This window comes from Myodes glareolus, chromosome 1 (assembly GCF_982192425.1).
Source record: "Myodes glareolus chromosome 1, mMyoGla1.1, whole genome shotgun sequence".
Lineage (NCBI taxonomy): Eukaryota > Metazoa > Chordata > Mammalia > Rodentia > Cricetidae > Myodes > Myodes glareolus.
Window position 1 is genome coordinate 64250603 of NC_142026.1, and position 11335 is coordinate 64261937.

At 52.3% G+C, this 11335-nt stretch overlaps 1 protein-coding gene and 1 non-coding gene across 2 annotated transcripts; one reads left to right on the top strand and one right to left on the bottom strand.

Annotated features, from left to right (window-relative positions):
* The first annotated feature begins 1253 nt into the window (after window positions 1–1253).
* On the top strand, window positions 1254–8488 carry Fosb (FosB proto-oncogene, AP-1 transcription factor subunit). Its single transcript, XM_048433354.3, has 4 exons — window positions 1254–1989; window positions 3872–4192; window positions 4621–4728; window positions 5941–8488. The coding sequence occupies exons 1-4, from the start codon at window positions 1864–1866 to the stop codon at window positions 6400–6402; spliced, it is 1017 nt and encodes a 338-aa protein (XP_048289311.1). The 5' UTR covers window positions 1254–1863; the 3' UTR covers window positions 6403–8488.
* A 1267-nt stretch (window positions 8489–9755) lies between these two features.
* Window positions 9756–9842, bottom strand: Trnastop-uca (transfer RNA opal suppressor (anticodon UCA)). Its single transcript has one exon. It is a non-coding gene; the product is annotated as a tRNA-Sec (tRNA).
* Between the last annotated feature and the right edge of the window lie 1493 nt (window positions 9843–11335).

Below are 11335 nucleotides of genomic sequence, written 5' to 3' on the forward strand. Positions count from 1 at the left end.
GACACTTGCTGATTGCTAAATACATGCCACCAATAATAATAATAAATAACAATATTTAATTAATTTTCATTAATTAAAATAATTAATATGTATTAATTATTATTAAGCATTTAATTTACTTATAATAAAATAGAATAATAATAACAACTTTTTTCGAGACAGGGTTTCTCTGTGTAGCCCTGGCTGTCCTGGAACTCACTCTGTAGAACAGGCTGGCCTCAAACTCAGAGGTCCACCTGCCTATGCCTCCGGAGTGCAGGGATTTAAGGTGTGCACCACCACTGCCCAGCTACACCTATTATTATTGTTTTTAATTACACATACCTTCCTTTCTATCTCCATAAAGATAGAAAGTTCTTCGGGTAAGGCCCGAAGAACTCACTGGGTGTAGGTTCCTACCTGATCCAATTCTTTAGGTTCCCAGATACAGGGCACCCCCTACCCCCGGAAGCCACCCATGCTTTGCTTAGCATCGAAGTTTTGGCTCAGGAAGGGAGCACCTTTTCCAAGGTCAGCGAGTCAGGCAGAATCTGGGACAAAGGCTACTGGGGAGGGGACGCCATCCTTAACCTCTACCTACACCTGACGACATCACAGTCCTTCCAGCCCTGACTAAGCCTCAATTTCCCCGCCTGAACTGATTACACCCCTCTTATTAGGGTCTGCACTAGGAACTTGCTCTCTTCCGTCAGCCGGGGGCGCTGCACCGGTTTGGGGAGGATGGTAGCCTCTGGGTAAGCAGACCTGGGCATCTAGGGTTGCAACTTCACTCGCCGGGGTCAGCAGGGGCCTTCCCCGGGAGTTCATGCGCCTGTCAATCTCAGCCCCCGGGGCGGCGTGGCACTGCGCAGGCGCGGGCGGGTTCCGCACGGCGCAACGGCGGGCGCGCGCCGGAGCGAGGGATTCCCTCTGACGTCATTGCTAGGATACCAAACAAACACTCGGCCGCGCCGACCGAGCTCCTTATATGGCTAATTGCGTCACAGGAACTCCGGAGAGGGCGGGGCGGGATCCCCTCCCGCGGAGACCCTCAGAACGCAGCTTTGGCGACCCCCGAGACCACTGGGGTCACCCTTATGGGTAGGTGGAGGGTGCACGAGGCCCTGGGGAGCGCCACAAGGGGCTATGGTGGCGGGGAGGGAGAGTTTGGGAGATTTGTGCATGGAGCTGAGGGTGACGCAAGCGGGGGGGGCGGGTCCCGGATGCATAAATTGAGCCCGGCAGCTCCCGGCTTCATTCATAAGACTGGAGCAGCTACGCCGGGGACACGCGGAGCCGGGGCTTGCGGGACTTGACTACTGGTGACTCTTCTTCTTCTTGACGGCCGTGAAATTTTTATATATATATATATATATATATATATATATATACATATATTATTTTTTAACTGGAGAGAAAGTTTTGTGGGTTTCTTTTTGCAAGACTCCTTCTAGATCGTTCTTCCGTTCTGTCCTGAAGATAGACTTACTTTCTGTGGGCTTCTGGATCGCGCCCCTCTGCCCTCCCCCATTTCGTGGGACGCCTGGAAAGGAAGAAAACAGCGTCCGAAGCGCACGCTGAACGGCGGCACTGCACGACGGGTCTCTGGGCGGGGAGCGATCCCCGCGTCGCCCCCCGTGAAATCGGTGGATCCTGGACTTTCAGGAGGTACAACAGCGACCTAAAGGGGACCTGGGCGCTTGCAGAGGGGACTTGCATCGAAACTTGGGGCAGTTTTTCGTGTCGGACGCGTAGCTCCCCCAAGCAGCGCACTTTGGGGACGTGTCCGGTCCACTCCGGACTCGCATCTCATCCCACTCGGCCATAGCCTTGGCTTCCCGGCGACCTCAGCGTGGTCACAGGGGCCCCCCTGTGCCCAGGGAAATGTTTCAAGCTTTCCCCGGAGACTACGACTCCGGCTCCCGGTGTAGCTCGTCACCTTCCGCCGAGTCTCAGTACCTGTCTTCGGTGGACTCCTTCGGCAGTCCACCCACCGCCGCCGCCTCCCAGGTAAGTTCTCGATCGCAAAGATAATACTTTGGTGGTCATGTAAAAAGATATTTCTTCAAGTCTAAAGTGTGGATTAAGTATCCTCTCAAATAGAGACGCGCCAAAAACTCAGAATCTGGGAAAGCAAGAGGCTTGGGTTGCACTTTGGTTTTTTGTTATTTGCAAACTGCAGGGAATGGGAAGACGTTTGCAAGGGGTTGTGTACGCGGAGCGCGGGAAAGGAATGTAGTTGGACAAGCGTTGGCGATGCCCGGTGCAAAGTATCGCTGTGGCTAGCAGAAGCTGAGAACTTTTAGCTGAGCTCAGGCTTCCTCACCCAGAGCTAGGCAAGTAGGGGAATAAAAAACAGAAAAACCCAAAAAATCCCAGAGAAGCTTCCAGTAGCCTTCTCCTCTGCCCTTCTCCTTCAAAGCGCGGAATGCACGGCCGCGGTCGCCCGCCACCCGGCGGGAGTTTGGGCCTCGAACCCCGATCACGCTGCCTCCGCCTCCTGCGCGGAGACGTAACGGGGGACCCGTGCGTAAAGGCTGACGCGCTGGAATCCTCCGTCTGACGCGGGGCACGCACAGCGCACGGCGCCCCCTCCGCCCGCCCCGCCCCTGACGTCCCGGGCACGTTCTATTTTGGAACGCCGAGTCCACGTTGCTAAGGGAGGGGGCAGCGCGGCTTTCTGATTGGCTATCGCGGAGCGGGCTTTAGCCAATCAACATCTCCTTCCTATTTGTAGAGCGTAGCTCTCTTCCCTGCTTTTTGCGATTTTTCCGTGCTTGGGGGTCTCCAAGAGGCAGAGCTAGGGATTCTTGTTGTGATTGGGGTGACTCTGTCGACTCATGGGTATGCGAGGACCTTGTGGGGACCTAGTCCCGCTGCTGTTAGAAGCAGGAGGCTGCTGGCTGAGTGTTAGCGCCTCTAAGGGAGAACTGGAGACCGTTACCCCCTCTCCAGGCGCACATATAAGCGCTCCCTGCACGCTGAACTCCCGGTACTTTTGAGGTGTCTAAACACTTCATGAGCTACCCCGAGAGGAGGCAGCCAGGTGGTCTCTAAAAGGTCCGCCTTCCCTAAGTTCCCAGGATCCTGATTGGCCAGAGAATCAGCCCTTCCCTCGCCACGCCCCCTAGAGTAGTTAAGCCTCTAGGATTCCACTTGCGGGAGGGGGGTGGTGATGGACGCTTCTTGGGTTTAGGAATGCAGATCCTATATCGCCCCCATCCCTTGCAAGACAGTCTGAGAAATCCTCACTGTCACTTTTCTCTACCTATCGATTCACTCAAACCTGTCACTTGTCAGTCTCATTGGGGAAGAGACAGAAATTCGGAAGGGATGCTCTCAACTCTTAGGCCAGTCCCACAACACCATTGGATCTGGGATCTCCGCCCCTGCGGGAGCCCTCATACAGTGGGGGTGTGTTTGTGTGTGAGTGGAGAGGAAGGCTTGGGTTAAGGCCTCTCCCTCTCCCTCCCTCTGGGGTGGGGGTGGGGTATTGTGACTGTGTGTGTGTGTGTGTGTGTGTGTGTGTGTGTGTCTCCATCCCGGGAGGTTCTGTCACCAGGCTCTGTCCAGCCTCCTCTCCACCCCCCCCCCACACACCTAAGAGTCACCAACCCGGGGTGTGATTCACCACCCGCTGGAACCGTGCAACCTTTCCCCGAGGAAGAAGGAGGAGGTAGAAGGCAGTTGAACAGAATCCTCTCATTAACCACTGCGTCACGGTGTAGTGGAAGGGTGGGTGTTGTGGCTTTTTGCCTGTGACACACACATCCACACCCGCTCACCCTGTGCTCACTCACAGGGGTCGGTGTGTGTTATGTGTGTTGGGCGTGTGTGTGTCGGTGGCTTTGTTTGTGTGTCTACGCCTGTGTGTGTATGTCTCACCCCGTAGGAGTGCGCCGGTCTCGGGGAAATGCCCGGCTCCTTCGTGCCAACGGTCACTGCAATCACAACCAGCCAGGACCTCCAGTGGCTCGTGCAACCCACCCTCATCTCTTCCATGGCCCAGTCCCAGGGGCAGCCACTGGCCTCCCAGCCTCCAGCTGTTGACCCTTATGACATGCCAGGAACCAGCTACTCAACACCAGGCCTGAGTGCCTACAGCGCTGGTGGAGCAAGCGGAAGTGGTGGGCCTTCGACCAGTACGACCAGCAGTGGCCCTGGGCCTGCCCGCCCAGCCAGAGCCAGACCTAGAAGACCCCGAGAAGAGACAGTAAGTATGAGCCTCAGGAGTTGATCTGGAGGGGCCTAGGAATGTGAGCTCAGTTGGTAGAAGTGCTTGCTAGCATGCATGACACCCAGGGTAGATATCCAGCATAGCATAAACCAGGAGTGCTTGTGCAGGCTGGTAACTCTAGCTCTCCATAGGTAGAGGCAGGAGAATCAGGAGTTCGAGGCCAGCCTGTGCTATTTATTGAGTTTGAGACCGGCCTGGAGATGAGGGAAGTGAGAGGAGTGACTGATTCTGTCGCCATAAAGTTTGGGGTACTCTGAGGCCTTCAGGCTGCAGGAGCTTTATCATTCCTTCATTCCTGCCCCTGAGGAGTAGTGGTAGTGGTTTGGGGTTCTGGAGGCAAAGGAGTTTTGTCAGGGATGGCAGAGGTATCCCCCAAACTAATAATCCGCATCTCTTTGACTCAGCTTACCCCAGAAGAAGAAGAGAAGCGAAGGGTTCGCAGAGAGAGAAACAAGCTGGCTGCAGCTAAATGCAGAAACCGCCGGAGGGAGCTGACCGACCGACTCCAGGCGGTAAGGAGGAGTTCTGGGGTGTCTCAAGGCTCTGCAGGGGGTTCTCTACCTCGCTCTGCCCCCTACTTCTCACTGTGCCTGTGTCCTGAATGAGGATTCCCACCAAGAAACAAGGGTTAGCGCGGGCCTGATGGAGTCGCTGTATACGCATGCCCAGACCCCTACCCGCTTACTTCGCTCTTTCGCCACTTTCCCCATCTCTTTCTCTCAGTTTAAGAGGACAAGCTGGAGGAGGTCATTCTCTTCGTCTTGGTTAAGGAATAATCCATTTTGCCGCAGTACCTCCATTTTTTTTTTCTGAGACGGGGATCTTGCAGTGTAGCCCAGCATGGCCGCCACAACTTGACAGCCCTTTGTCACAGTCCCTGTGAGTGCTAAGATGACGCCCGGACCATCATCCTGACTGGCTGGAAACTACATTATTTTCTGCTGTGTCAGTTCTCTACCTGCTGCCCCAACCACCTATAGTTCTCCAGAACTTGAGCTGGGGGCACCCACCAAACCCATTCCTTTCTTCCTTCTACCCCGGTGTTGAGGGTCCCGTCCTTAATGCCTGCAGAATATTCTCCTGCCCCTTGAAACCAGGGCACATCTCTGCTTTTCTACTGGGGGAACCGAAGGAGGGGGGTGACAGAACCACACTAAAAACAACTTATAACCATTGTGTATGCACGCAGCAAATTGCAGTTTTTCTTTTTCTCTCTTTAAAAAATTATTTCATGTATTTATTTATTTGCTTGCGTTTGTCTGTGTGCAGGTGTGCGGCAGCACACGTACGGAGGTCAGAGTTGGGTCTACCCTTCCATCTTGTAGGTTCTAGGAACCGAGCTCAATTTGTCAGACTTGCTGACAATCGACTTTACTCACTGAGCCATACCCTTCTTCCCCTACTAAGACAGAGTACTCCTTAGTACAGGCTGGCCTCAAACAAGCCTTCCTCTGCCTCTGAGTGTTTGAATTTTACAGGTGTTCACCACCACATCTGGCTTGGAGTTCTTGTCCAAGTCTTTCATTCCTGCCTGGCTTTCCCCTAATATCTCTTGCTCAGCTAGGGAATCTGAGGCTCCAACGGGAGTCCCTCTCAGGGTTCATCGACGCCTCTGGATCAGTAGCTAGAATGTGTGTGTATGGCGGGTGAGCCACTCGGTGTGGTCGCTGACCATTGTCCTCCCTTTCTGTCTCCTATGACCTGGCCCTCCTGGGCTCCATCAGGAAACGGATCAGCTGGAAGAGGAAAAGGCAGAGTTGGAGTCGGAGATCGCCGAGCTGCAAAAAGAGAAGGAACGCCTGGAGTTTGTCCTGGTGGCCCACAAACCGGGCTGCAAGATCCCCTACGAAGAGGGGCCGGGGCCAGGCCCCCTGGCCGAGGTGAGAGATTTGCCAGGGTCAACATCCGCTAAGGAAGACGGCTTCGGCTGGCTGCTGCCGCCCCCTCCACCACCGCCCCTGCCCTTCCAGACCAGCCGAGACGCACCCCCCAACCTGACGGCTTCTCTCTTTACACACAGTGAAGTTCAAGTCCTCGGCGACCCCTTCCCCGTTGTTAGCCCTTCGTACACTTCCTCGTTTGTCCTCACCTGCCCGGAGGTCTCCGCATTCGCCGGCGCCCAACGCACCAGCGGCAGCGAGCAGCCGTCCGACCCCCTGAACTCGCCCTCCCTTCTTGCTCTGTGAACTCTTTAGACAAACAAAACAAACAAACCCGCAAGGAACGAGGAGGAGGAAGAGGAAGAGAGGGAAAGAAGCAGTCGGGGGTGTGTGTGGACCCCTTGACTCTTCTGTCTGACTGCCTGCAGCCTCTGCCATCGGACATGACGGAAGGACCTTTGTGTTTTGCGCTCCGTCTCTGGTTTCTGTGCCCCGGCGAGGCCGGAGAGCTGGTGACTTTGGGGACAAGGGGTGGGGCGGGGATGGACACCCCTCCTGCAGATATCTAATGGTCCTGTTAATTCAACTCAACTTCTGGGGATAGATGGATGGGCGGGTGGATGGGTGGGATGTGACGCCCACTTTTGGCGTCTTGCGTGAGGCTGAAGGGTAAAGGGTGCTGGTGTGGGGTGCAGGGTGGGCTTGTGGACAAGCTGGCATGCACCCCCAGAAATACCCAACGAGGAATGACAACCCCTCCCCTTCTCTCCACCCTCCCCCACTCACCCACCCTCCAGGGTGCAGGGTGACCAAGATAGCTCTCTTATGCTCCCTCGGGCCTTAGCTGATTAACTTAACATTTTCAAGAGGTCACAACCTCACCTTCTCCGGGACGAATTGAGCCCCTGACTGAGGGAAGTCGGTGCCCACTTTGGGAGTCCCCTAACCCCACTTCTTCGATGATTCCAAAATGTGAACCCCTATCTGACTGTTCAGTCTTTCCCTCCTGGAAAAACTGGCTCGGGTTGGATTTTTTTTTCTTCTCTTATCTGCTACAGAGCCCCTTCCCTACTCATGCCCGAGCCTACCCCTGTGCAGTATTATGCCATGTCCCTCTCACCCCCACCCCCAGCTGCCCTTGGCCGTCCTCGTTGGGCCTTTCTGGTTTCAGGCAGCAGGGGGCGCTGCGACGCCCGTTTTGCTGGAGCGCTTTATACTGTGAATGAGCGGCCGGATTGTGGGGTGCGCCGGGTGCCCAGCCCTCCAAAGCCTTCCCCTTCTTCCAACTGCCTCCTTCCTCCCCTCGACAGGGAGTTAAACTCAAAGGAGTGACGGTGATGCATCCTGGTAGCCTTCTTGCTCGGGCCCCAGACATCTCCAAGGTCTCCCGCCTTCCCCAGCCTAGGACGCCAACTTCTCCCCACCCTGGGAGCCCCGCATCCTCTCACAGAGGTCGAGGCAATTTCCAGAGAAGTTTTCAGGGCTGAGGCTTTGGCTCCCCACCCTTGATATTTGAACCCCCAAATATTTTTTTGGACTGGCATACTTAAGAGGGGACTGAGTTCCCATTATCCCCCACTCTATCCAGTTCCTCCAGCCCCAAATATGGGTCCTGGCTCCTTCCTCCAGCTTTCACCTCGTGAGAATTCCACGAGTCAGATTTCTATTTTTTAATATTGGGGAGACGGGCCCTACCGCTCCACTCCGCTCCCCTGTGCTGCATGGAACACATTCCACGCCCTGTCCTGGGTCCTCGGTTCCAACCCTAACCCTGTAAGCTATTTATCCCTCCCCTGGTTCCTGAAAAGCACTTATATCTATTATGTATAGATAAATATATTATATATGAGTGTCTGTGTGCGTGTTTGTGTGCGTGTGTGCGTGCGAGTTTCCTCGTTTGCAAGTGTGCTGTGGAGTTCGAAATTGCTTCTGGGAACTCGAGTCAGACTATCTGGCTGTCCCTTCATAAATGTCACATTTTTGTTGTCCCAGCCACTCTGGCTGTTGGAGACAGTCTTTTCTCGGTCTGTTCCTCTCTGACCGCTTCCAACATGTCTCCTCTCTCACTGGCCCTGATCTTCCTTCTATCTGTCAACTCCGGGTTTGATGGGGACAAGCAGTTTTACTTTTGTGAGTAAGTGTGACTGGGTGGTAGATTTTTACAGTCTGTATCGTTGAAAATCCTGGGTGGGAGTGTGTGATCAGAAGGGCCTGCCGCTGCCGACCACAATTCATTGACTCCATAGCCCCACCCATACTGTGGTTGTGATTTTGTTGTTGTTTTGTATTTTGCACCTGACCCCGGGGGTGCTGGGGCAGTCTAGCACTGGGCAGCTCCCCTCCCCCCCTTGGTTCTGCACTGTCGCCAATAAAAAGCTTTAAAAAAAATGTATCCACCAGGTCAAAGTCTCTATTTCCCCTGGGCACCGATTACATGGCTTCCTTTCAGCAAGACAGGATGAATTCGGAAGGCTGGGGAGCCTTCATAGGCCCTTATTGGGGCAACTAGCGAAATCAGGAAAGAGGATCCTTGGAAGGACTCCCCTGTTTCCAGCCCGTGTCACCTTATGGAAAAAGGAAGGGGCAGAAGGTCAGGTGTGAGGCACTGACATGGTGAAGGGTCCAGGAGACTTGATGGTTGGGAAAGAAAAATATTCAGAATACTGAATGGCCAATGATTTCAGCAAGAGTTAAGAGGGAGTAAGGCTGGGTGTGGTGGGGCACGCTGGCAATCCCAGCGTTTGGAAAGTGGAGCAAGAGGAGAAGATGGTAGATATCAGCTACTGGGGGATTGGGGGAGCTAGAGGCTCCCGGTGAGAGACGCATCAGGCATCTGGAGAGTAGGAATTAGCCCTCAGGGAGATTCAGCAGGCAATTTTAGAACTGAGTTCCGATGCTCTTTTGCCGGCACTAGGGATCCATAGCAGGGTTTGAGCAGTCGAGCAGCAGTTAGTGTTATTTTAGGTGGACTCTTCTATTCCCCAGACTGAGAGTGGCTAGAGGAGACAGGCTAAGGCTGAGGAGGACCCAGAATGGGAGAGAAAGGATTCGAGAGTCGCGGGGGAGGCAGAATACCTGCCATTTCAGGTGCACCACCAGTCAGGTGGCCTGAGAGTTCTGGTGACCTCAGAAAAGGAAAGGCATTTGCTCCTTCCTCGGTTTCCCCATTCTCACACGTCTGCCCTGTTATACCTCAAATGTGTCTCAAGGTCACCCTGGTCAAGTCTCCTTGCGATATAGCTTTATATGCTCTACTTTTCTCTCGAGTTCATTAAATGTATAATTGACTGGTGCTGTCTTCTCCACTGTCCGGGTTATCTCCTGAGACCAGCGCTAAAGGTGTGATCACAACTGTATCCCCATCACTGCTCAAATACAGAGACAGGACTGAGCCAGATTGAACAAATGAACAAATACGTGACTAATAAGTGCATGCGTGATTAGACACATAAGCGAGCAAAATGCCTGGAGAGAAATCGGAGATAGAAAAGAATCTCCTAGAACTGAAGAGACAAACTTAAATCCACTTTTAAAATGCATTTGATCCTTCCGGGAGGGACAAAAAGCAACTATGAAGAGAGAATAAGTGAGAATAGAGGTGAATTTAGAGACATAGCTCACATAATATGAAGCAAGGAGCAAAATGGGATAGATACTCCCGCCCGAAAGGTGGAATTGAACCACTCTGTCGCTAAACAGCTACAGGTTTGAAGCCTGCACCCCAGACCACTGAGGATCATCCGGGCAGAATATGCTATTTTCGGAAATTTATATAAAGGTCAAATATCAGTAATCTTTTGAGTTATGGTCATTATTATTGTGTTACTGGATAAGATCAATTATAATGTTTCTGGTAGTACTTTTACATTTTATCGTGAATATATGTTTTCTTTTTCTTTACATATGATGTAAATAGCTCTTACTAGCTAAATATGAGTAACCTCATTTGCATAGCGCCTTGCATTCTGGGAAACAGCGCCTAACGCGTTTACCTCCCTGGTTGTACAGGAAAAGCCTTTTTGCCAGGTGAAAAGTCAGTTTTATTTTTTGTTGGTTTTGTTTTGAAGATAGAACTCGTGCTGCACTCGGAAGCCTCTTCTGGCAGAATTTTTCACGTTTTTCTGCGAGGGAGACGCGAGCTTCTCTTAGGGTTTGATGGCGCGTGGCCACAAGGCGACACCTGCTGTTGCTTTGTGGAACTGCACGCATAAACGGAAACCTGTTATCCGGCGTCCACTGTGACTCCAGGTACTGAATCCCTAGGAGAAATGAACTCTACATTATCATAATTACGATATTCTTACTAACACTGTTTTTTCTGATTCCTCGAGACAGTCTCTTTTCTTTCTTTTGTTCTTTTCCTTTTTCTTTTTTCTTCTTCTTTCTTTCTTTCTCTCTTTCTTCCTTTCTTTCTTTCTTCCTTTCTTTTTTTCTTCCTTGAACAGGGTCTCACTCTGTAACCCTGACTGGCCTGGAATTCAGTATGTAGCCCAGGCTTGCCTGAACTTTGAAGCTATGGAATTGCCTCAGCCTCCCAAGTACAGGGATTGTTGCAGGAGTGAATCACACACGCAGTTTGACTTCCATCTCAGATGATAGAACACTGAGTTCTCTAACTGCTTCCTAGAGCCCTATAATCTAACTCCTTATATCCTATAAACAACCCCCACCCCATCCTCCTAGAACTGGCTTTGTAATGCTGATTCCCTCACCTCGGTTGTCTTTCCTCCCGACGTCCACAAAGCTTCCTTTTCACCCTGGTTTCAAACACCACCACCTAGTAAGACCTCCCGCACCTGACTCAGATTTGAATAGTAGTAATTTGCCTCTCTCTCTCTCCTGCCACACACAACCAAGTCACCACGTGATTAAATGAATAGATGATGTCACCATCTTTCTCTGAGCCTCAGTTTCCCCATCAGCATAACGTGTTTGAGATACTCAAGTCCCTACAGCGGTGGTTCTCAACCTTCCTAAAACTGCAACCCTTTGATACAGTTCCTCATGTTGTAGTGACCCCCAGCCATAAAATTCTTCTTTGCTTCTTCATAACTGCAGTCTTTTCACTGTAATAAAGCATAATGTGAATATCTGTGTTTTCCGATGGCGATAAGCAACTCCCATGAAGACATTCGACTCCCAGAGGAGTAGCGACCCACAGGTTGAGAACCATTTCTCTAGCGCCAGGACAGAGAACCTATGAAGACGTCGCTAGGGGGAGCTCAAAGACGGCTACTTC

Bases quoted from the DNA above. Each gene is read 5' to 3' on its own strand.
- Fosb (XM_048433354.3), top strand. From the start codon at position 1,864: ATGTTTCAAGCTTTCCCCGGAGACTACGACTCCGGCTCCCGGTGTAGC. The intron at 4,193-4,620 runs GTAAGTATGAGC...TCTTTGACTCAG, and splicing joins GAAGACCCCGAGAAGAGACA to CTTACCCCAGAAGAAGAAGA. The intron at 4,729-5,940 runs GTAAGGAGGAGT...GGGCTCCATCAG, and splicing joins TGACCGACCGACTCCAGGCG to GAAACGGATCAGCTGGAAGA.